Source organism: Cryptotermes secundus, unplaced genomic scaffold (genome assembly GCF_002891405.2).
Source record: "Cryptotermes secundus unplaced genomic scaffold, Csec_1.0 scaffold47, whole genome shotgun sequence".
NCBI lineage: Eukaryota > Metazoa > Arthropoda > Insecta > Blattodea > Kalotermitidae > Cryptotermes > Cryptotermes secundus.
In genome coordinates this window covers 2,137,129-2,146,343 of record NW_019721002.1, presented here as the reverse complement: position 1 = coordinate 2,146,343, position 9,215 = coordinate 2,137,129, and the positions used below count along the sequence as shown (strand labels likewise).

Here is a 9,215-nt window from a genome sequence, read left to right as displayed (position 1 = left end):
TCTCACTAATCGCCAAAGGGTTGAAACAGGAACGCACACAACAGAGCACCACAGACAAACCACTTAACTCAGACTGACGCCAGCTCACTAACAGTCGCGGGAGACCCCCAGCTAACACCACCTAGCAGCACAACTCGTAACTACAAAGCATGTGCGCGCAACAGGTCAGTTCCGGTTATTTTTGGGTCCCCCTTCATATAGGGACCGAAACATGTTAGGGTGCTAAGAAGTGAAGTAGTAAAAGTTTCAACAGTCACACTGGATGGAACTGTTTTTTCATTTGTTCTACTGAAGGATTTTTTAATAGTAATTACTAATTTTAATGTGAATTTTTAAGGTTTTATGTATCATAGGTGCTTTATTTTGGCATAAATATTGTGATGTGTTGCGCTATGGAGGACACCCCCTCCCTCCCCAGCAGTGACGTGGTGGCATCGGAGCACTGTCATTACTACGGTAACAGGCAAGTCAACACCCCGCCCCCTCACATGGTGACGTGACCAAGGGATGCCGTGGTTACTGCACAGCAGGAAACAACTCTAGACAGTGCTGCCCAGCAACACCAGTAAACACGTGACTAGGCAACAAGGAAGCAAGGCGTTTTCCCGTTGTCCGGTTGAGGGTTTATATGAAAACTACACAGCCTACGAAGCCAGTTGGAATCTAGCAGCAGTCGTGGAAAGAAGAACCGCACGCGTGTGTGATAATCAGTGATAGTCTGTGATAACTGAGAAGGTATTGTGAGTAATTAAGTTGCACCTGTACAATTCCCACATTATGTATACGTGTAGACTACTGAGGATAGAGTGAATTGATTAGTGCGGAGGGTTTGTAAATTGTGTAAACCCGTAACTGTTATATAATTAATTGTAGCCAAGACTTGTAGGTTTTAAATAAACCAATTAACAATCTGAACGACGTCTTCAGTAGCAAAACACGCTACAATATGTACTTATCTACCTTTTGGTATGATGATTTTTTACAATATTAAATTTAAGATGTTGTTATGTTTAATGTTGAAGTATGAAGATAAAACAGTTTGGTTTGTTGTTTGACCTGACCTATGCTTATTTTCATAGTATGTGTATTTTAGTTACTTGTCTGTGACTGGTTCTATATCCGTCAGGCGTATTTGTAGCCTAGATTGGATTGACGGAATTTTACAATGGAATATAAAATATATAATATAATATAAGTCATATTATGATTAAGGTCATTACTTTGCAGATAAACAGAACTTTTGCCATGTATACTGCATATCAGATAAAATTAATAACAAATAAAAAGCATTAAAGGAAATATCTTAGAGAAATTGTGTGATTATATGGCACATAAAATTATGTAAAAAAAGGTTAAAATTATATTTAAGATCGTTATTAGGTTAATCTGCAGATCAACTGAACTTCACTGTTTTTTTTGTAAAAGGTGAAATATTTTAGCCCATCTTTTTTACGCTGTTGAACTGAACAGCATTTTTATCTACCCAGTCTGTGAAACTCTGGCCCATTTTCACAATGCATTCCAGAAGACTGAGAAAATCTTTCTCTGCACAATGGCTGTTTACAGGGTCTTTCTTTAAGAGGAACCTGTACACATCATTAAGTGTGAATCTTGGTACAATCTGCAAGCTGTTCTCTGAGGAGAAACTGAGTCTCTTTCTTACTTGATGGGAGCTATTCAAACAGCTCTCACTTGCTTCAATACTCCTGGGAGTCTCGACTCTTCGCGTCACGTCACAGGGTGCTTGATATGGATGCTTCCTTCTCACAGTAATAGGACGACATGGTGTCTTCTCAAGAACATTTTGAAGCACACTGACTTCATTCTTCTTTACTGCTGGTGAGTCAAGAATTATAACTTTGCATTCATCTGTTATCTCCATTCTTTCCACTGCGTCAACAGCTGCGCGACAGAGATCATCATCTGCATCATCAAAGAAAGTGTGATCTCCTAAATTATGCTCTGACACGGGCAGCAAGCATAGTGCTTCATCATAGTCATTCAAATATAATTCACTCTGTTCCCACTCTAAAGTTGGGCTAACAAATTCTGCACATGTGTCATTTGTATTTTTCATATCTTGAAGGTTTCCAATGCTCAGTGGCTGGACATGACATAATATGCTACTTGGTTCAGTAGTTATGGGCTTGTTACTGCAACCTTCTACATGTTTAGTGGTTTGAAGCAGCTTCCGGAAGCCAGAGAGGGAGTCAGCACACACAATGTGAGCAGGAAGTTCCTGTAAGAGACAGATTCTTGGTTTGAATATTATATGGTAGATATCAGGTACTGAGATGGAGGGTGTGAGGCACTGTGTAGGCTGGTACATATTTGCCAGTGTTGTTAACACTACCAGAAGACAATCTTCAAAAGTACACTGTTATTAAACTGTTCAGTGCTAGAACACATAGAGTTCCCACACTGTATATTCTGTGGATATTCAATCTGATTGAAAGAAATGTGGGTGTATACCCATGTCATAATCACATAGGCCATTTAGTTAATTTACATACATAAGCTTGTATTTCAACTGAAGATATAACTGTATTGCTGAAATATGAATCGACAGTTCAGATACTGCACGACACTTGCGTTCAGTATATAGCATCTTGTGTAGGGTGGTCATAAATTCCAAATCTTTTGTATAATGTAAGTTATTCAGATGAAACTCAATATATGACACTTATATTTCGCAAGAGATTGGGACTTTATGATCACCCGACACAGTGTCTTGAAGTGAGTCTTGCAGGTCTGCATGTTGTGTAACGAACCCTCTCTTATACAATGAGTTATTTTTCACAAATTTGATTCAATTTGCCTAACATGTACAGTAAGGTTTATAGAGCAAAAATGTCAATCAAATCAATATCTGCTCTCATACTAATGTTTATTGAATGATCTTGGAACTGAAATACACAGAGACAGAGACAAACATGATGTTCCCATTATGCAAGCACTGCATACTGAATGTATAAAAAATATACAGTATTATCAAGAGGCCGGGAGCAGTGTCACATTAATCCTTAGTATCAATATACTTCAAGAGCTGTTCATAGTGTTACAAGTTCTTAGGTTTTCACAAAAATGATCCTTCCTATTGTGGACTTCTGGTTAGTGACACAGGGCAGTTTGGGAGGGGGATGCCAGTCTGACCTGAGCTGAATCTGCTCTTTGTGACCACACTGTCCTTCATCAACATTACACTTTCAATACTGATAATGTCTTTAAAGAACAAACTAAAGAAAAAAACTGAACACCTCTGTGGCAAGCTCCCTATATAAACTGACCACTGCACCACATCCACTTCATCCCTGAAGATGGAGGCAGCATGTTCCTCTAAAATGTTAGTATCCATCTACAGTACTGACAGTGAATGTCAACACAGTTCAGATATACAGAATGCATTCCCTACCTTGTCAATTCTGTATAGCTCTGCTTGAATGACTGGGAAGTCAAACCGAAGACCATTATGTGCGATGAAGCATACGGGTTGTGGCAGTCTTTCTATAAATTCATTCAACATATTGAAGAGATGTTCATCAAATGGACTGTGATGCTGTAACAACTCATTTGTTAGGTCTGAAATAATGTCATTTAGTGTTAGGAGAGAGAAATTTCTGGCTTATATTGCAACACACAGATGGCTGCACATATGGGATGGACAAATGTGGGACAAAGGAATGAATTTGTATATGGAACTATATTAGCGGATCAGAGCTACCTCAAACTGATCCACATGTTGAATACATATCAGGGAATGGAGATACAGCTCAAGGCATTTTTAACCTCAGCACTAAGTGGAGGCGAGTGGTCAACTTCATACTCCTTCACGTGACCCCCTGAGGAAGGAACTCCCATTACCCTTCGTATGAGTTGGGTGGACCCTGAGCTGGCCTGAATGTTTTGGAGAAGAGAAAAATCTGTGTCCCTGCCAGAAATTGAACCATCATTCCTTGGTTGTCCAACCCACTACACTGAGTGAGCTATTCCATTTCTGATTAAGCAGCTAATACAGATGAACAATGCATACATATTTTGTTGCCACTGGTATTACATTCCTCTTTACCAAAAATATAACAATATTTTCCAAAGATGCTGCTACTTCAAAAGTTCACACAGCATGGTAGAAATAACAAAACTATGCCAATTGATTCAGACACTGCAGTATGAAGAAAAAGAGAGCTGTAATACAAGAACATGTTTATGTTTCTTTGCAGGATGATTAGTATGCAACCCATTTGAGAACTGGACCAACAACCAACCTTGGGAAGTTCAACCCAGTCATTTCAAGTATTATTTTTTAGTTATGGTCCAGTTCAGTGACACTGCAGTCAGTGTGCAATGTATAGTTTTTCCTCACAAAATAGGTTTGTAGTTGGGATACCAGATTCCAAGGCAGTAGCCATACAATGTTGGTTCTTACTTGATTAAGTGCTTCTGTCAGTTCTGAAGTACCCATCAGCTACAGCCTATCTTTGGATGATTGCTAGCAGTTAAGCAGTTACCCCCAAAATGACTCGGTTTAGTCAGTAAATATGTGTATACATTCAGTTCTGGCTGCAACAGTTGTACTAAATGGTGGTTATCACTGTGAATGGATATGGTTAGATCATTGCTAACTGCACCTTTTTGTATGCATTGTATATATGAAGCACTGTTCTGCTGGAGAATGAATATGTCCTAAGGCCACAAGTAAACTTACTGATAGAAGTCAGGTCTAATAAGTCGCTCAAAAGAGAAACTTCTGTAGAACAGTACATTTGTGTGATCTTACCCTAGGTGACTTTATATTTTGGAATAGTTCAAAGGAAAATAAACTCAACCCCCTCAACAGACAATAGCTGAAGGAGAACATTAACTATAGAGCAGACTCCAATTTCTGTAGCCCATCTACCCCATCTTGTAAAGAATTCACATTTTTATGGACATTACCATTAACCGGAAGTTACTAACTGGGGATTTTAACACAACTTCAATTTGTTTCAACAAGATCCAGGCTTTGGGCAGATGTGTAAAGGAACAATTTCGGAACCCCTTATGATCCATGTAAGTTTTGTTTTATTGTTACAAAAGTATTCTAGACTAGTACTGGAATTCACTTCTAGCACTTGAAAGACTGTTGGATGCTACTGGCTCATAGTTGCAAAGGGGCAAATGCCAAGTAATAAAACTGCGAATGTACACTACATACTATAGTCAAACCAAACCTAGAGTTCTATCTTGTGGGATATAACACGGTGTAGACTGCTGAAAGTCAACCGATATTTCGGAGGAACATGTCACCTCCGCCATCAGGGAGATCAGGGACGTGAACAAGGTTAAGCAAGAAACCAGAGCAAAACGGGTGGCAACACTGGTTCTTTAGTCGACTTATTCTTCGACCCCGAAAATGGGAGATACACGTTCCTCCGAAACGTCGGTTGATTTTCAACTGACTACACGGCATTATACCCGAGAAATCTGAAATCTTCATAACCACCACTGTGAGAACCTTAAATCGTACAAACCTAACCTAGACAGCTGTGATAAATGACAAAAATAATGTAACATACGTGTCAGTTCTGCAGCACGTTTTGAAACAGATCTTCTTGGATCTACACAAATAGTTAATTTAGACAATACTCTAGGCACAAGAACGTCGCATGTCACATCATTTCCACATTTAAGTATGTCTTCTCTCAATGCAGCAACCATTGCTATTTCCGTTATTCTAACGGGTTTGTCATATGGCAGGCCTGTCGTTTCTAAATCTAATATTATGAAGGTTCTGATAAGTTCCTGAGCACAATTTTGTCTGTTTAACGTAACCATTCTTTTTTTTTTTTGTAACTCAGTCGGAAAACAATCACACACCCTTCCCTTTGGTCTATCAGCACCGATCAGCACCACAACCATCCAGCGCCTCCTGCGCCGGAAATCCCGGAAATGGTCATATGTCGTCATATGTTGTGCTTTAAGATTATAAGATGTTTAAGACAAAATGTCCGAAGGTTGTGGTGCGAGGAAAGAGATGAATAACGTGGCTATGTCTGTACATGACTCTGGCGAAAAAGGAGTTGGTAGTGGTCTGTGTAAGAGATTAAATAAGATTTTGGAGACAAGGCTTGAAAATGATAAGGAGACCTTGGAAGCCCTCAAGGAACTTTCCACGTTTTTCACAGAAAACACTTTACAAGCACGAAGAAATTTGAGAAGTAAAATAGAGAAACGAAGTCTTGCCATAAACGAGGTAGTTTTAAGTTGTAGTAAACATAATATCACAATTGTTGCCGATTGAATTGGGATTAATATATTTTATAAGAGTTTAAATGAAAGTAACAGCTTTCAGTCATAGTTTCGGAATGCAAATCCCGATTAGCATGGACGTTGATTCGGATTACTGACAGTTACAAAGGGGAACTGAAAGTTTTTGTTGTCACTTGTTTTATTGCATGATTGAAATGGAGCTGGAGGTTGATCACATCTTTTACATTTTACCGTTGCATATTACATATAAAGTCGTGACATTCTTTGTGGTAATAGATAATATGCTCTCGGTCTTCTGTGCCAAGTGCCAAGGTAACTTGTACAGAACGAAACCAACATAATAAAAACAAATCAAATCAAGTCAGAACATTTGATATAAAATTACCTTGGAATATTAATATGGTGGGAATCAAAATAATTCCAAATTATCTGCTGTACCATACATATGTGTTTTGTAAATCAGTTAAGCTTACAATTTTTGTGTTTAGCTGGACTCTCTAGAAAGTAAGCAAGAAAATAAAGGAATCTGAGCACCCTTAATTACAGTAGCCAAGTCAGTGAGAAAATAAAACTAATTCAAAGCAACAGCAGTTGGTACAACAAGATCATTAGATGACATCATGCTTGGAATATGTCTTAGTGTATCAACATTGGCTAGATATAATGACAAAAATTAATTGCACACCCATCATGGAGTATTCCACTTTTGAGGGTTAGTGCCCATGTTAGGTGGGTCCCTTGTTACCAAAGCATGGTTTGTCCTTAGGTTATGGATGGAGAATGCTTCCAGATATGGAGGGTAGTTGCGAATAGATTGAATAAGCAGTCACAGTCATCCGACAAAGGGTGGTCCTCCACCTTGGGGGTTGAGCGTGGGGCTAACAACTCACTGTAAAAAATAATCCTGTTATGAAAATGAACACAAAGCCTCAGACCTGGATGGATCCTCTGGATAAATTACTAGGCTAAAGAGTAAACTTTGCCACATCCAAAAATCTGGCTGTCAAAAGTGCCATGTTCCCACATCATAACATTCATAAATTTATTTGGTGATGCTCTGATGGAAGTTGCTGCTACTGGTGCTTGCACCAGGTGGAAGTAGTAGATCCAGTTCTTGGGAAACCAGGATGATGAAATCCCCATTTTTGAGGAAACAGTGGGTTTTAAACACAAGACCCAGAATAAAGTTAAGTGAAGGAATGTAAGAATTTAGGCTTCCACAGCAGTGAAGATTTATATTGTTGTCTACTGAGTAATCTGGTAGCTGGGTATGAATGTCTTAGGGTACGTACTTTACCCATTTTCACAATTGAACAGAGTTTTGCTCTGAAGATGGAAACAGTATGTTCCTCCAAAATGTTCATACCTTTCTGCCGACTACACAGTATCACATGCCAGAAGACAGTAATCTTCATATTGGAGCCTGTTCTTAATTTTGGTTTTAATGTAAACCCCCTATGTTCAGGAATTTCTGTCAGCTTTCTCTGAGGTGAAGGAGGCACTGGATGCCATCTACAGGGATGTGTCTGAGATGAACAGTTCTGTCCAGAACATGACAGCTCGTCTTCAAGCAACAAAAACTCAGACACGTCATCTCATTGATCAGACTACAAAACTTCAAGGGGAGAGGTACTGCAGCCACATTAAGATATTTATGTGAAAGAAAATGAACTATAATACTTATAGTAATGATCTGTCCATGATTGGCTGATGAGTAATGATGTCACACATGTTGAAAGCAGTTCTTTCCTTTTAACCCCTCAGGGACTAATGTCCCATGTATTAGAAAAGAAATTTCCATCTCCACTTAAGCATGTTAGCGCTGAAAGGTCTGTTTGTTAATCACTGCTACAGAAATGTTTATGCATGGGCTTGTCATCTGATGGGGCTCCCTTTTGATCATGTTTAGTTGGGAGGGCACTAACAGTGCCACCAATGGACTCAGTGAAGAAACTTTCAAAATTGAGTGACTTGTCTTTGTGTAATCAGAATGGTTTGCAAAACCATGACAAGTGTAGGGAAACCTAGCGGTGATGACAGATGTAACATATGAAAGGTGTAGCTGTTAAACGTTAAAATCCCGTGAAATTCTCAAGTGGTAATGGCATGCTTAAGGATACTGTTCTGCCATTTGGCTGGAGGGACTGTGAACAACCACAGAGGACTTTGAGGTATTTGGTATCCAAGCTCAGATTTGAACTGGGCACCTCCTGAAAATGTACCATCTGATCCATCTTGCGTGGCAGAGAGATGAAGGAGGAGGTTTCAAGGAGACAGAAACACACAGAGAAGCTTGGTTGCTTATGTGGAAACTTCAGAGAAAGAAAAAGACATTCTATGTGATATGCAGAGTCAGTCATAATTAGAACTTCCCAGGTTTTGAAGTTTTAGAGTTAAAGTATATTTATTAAATTTTCCACCTTTTCATGTGTATATGGATGGTTTTCTCAAGCAGATCTTGCATTGGTGATGTGACCTGGTTTTCTTTGTAGCCAGAAGCTGTGTATGCAGCAAGAGGTGGCAGGTGCATTCCTTAGAAGTTTTCAGCTGTCTTCGGCCGAACAAGCTGTATTGCATGGTTCCTCACGTGAAGCAGAAATCACAGATGAATTCTTTACAGTTTTAGACAGAGTTCAAAGTATTCATAGTAATGGCCGGATGTTAATGCAGTCTGGCCATCAGACAGCTGCACTTGAAATCATGGAGCAGATGGCTCTTTACCAGGTGTGTTTCATTCTTAACCTTTAAACGACTAAAGTCCCCATATGGGGTCGCACAAGTTTAGTCAGCGGTACGAATGTCCCCATATGGGGTCGCACAGTCCGTGCGTGCGGACGTTATTTGAAATACATTTTAAGGTAGAAAATAATGTCCTACTTATATAATTTTTGGCCACCATCTGCATGGAGTATCTGTCTTCCCACCTGCGTCATCTGCCAGAATGTTGCTTTCGTGTGGAATTCTAAAAA

General features: G+C 39.3%; 2 protein-coding genes across 2 annotated transcripts in view; one reads left to right on the top strand and one right to left on the bottom strand.

The window, feature by feature from the left end:
* Positions 1 to 1,352: 1,352 nt before the first annotated feature.
* LOC111874269 lies at positions 1,353 to 5,966 on the bottom strand. Its single transcript, XM_023869632.2, has 3 exons — positions 5,553 to 5,966; positions 3,413 to 3,579; positions 1,353 to 2,239 (listed from the first exon to the last, which is right to left on the bottom strand). Exons 1-3 carry the CDS (start codon positions 5,941 to 5,943, stop codon positions 1,436 to 1,438), a joined length of 1,362 nt encoding a protein of 453 aa, XP_023725400.1. The 5' UTR covers positions 5,944 to 5,966; the 3' UTR covers positions 1,353 to 1,435.
* The window catches only part of LOC111874245 (conserved oligomeric Golgi complex subunit 6), a 15,183-nt gene continuing 11,883 nt past the window's right edge, over positions 5,916 to 9,215 (top strand). Inside the window, exons 1-3 of the mRNA XM_023869590.2 lie at positions 5,916 to 6,229; positions 7,712 to 7,875; positions 8,739 to 8,970. Of these exons, the coding sequence (XP_023725358.1) occupies positions 5,981 to 6,229; positions 7,712 to 7,875; positions 8,739 to 8,970 (645 nt within the window). The 5' untranslated portion in view covers positions 5,916 to 5,980. The remainder of the gene's footprint in view (positions 6,230 to 7,711; positions 7,876 to 8,738; positions 8,971 to 9,215) is intronic.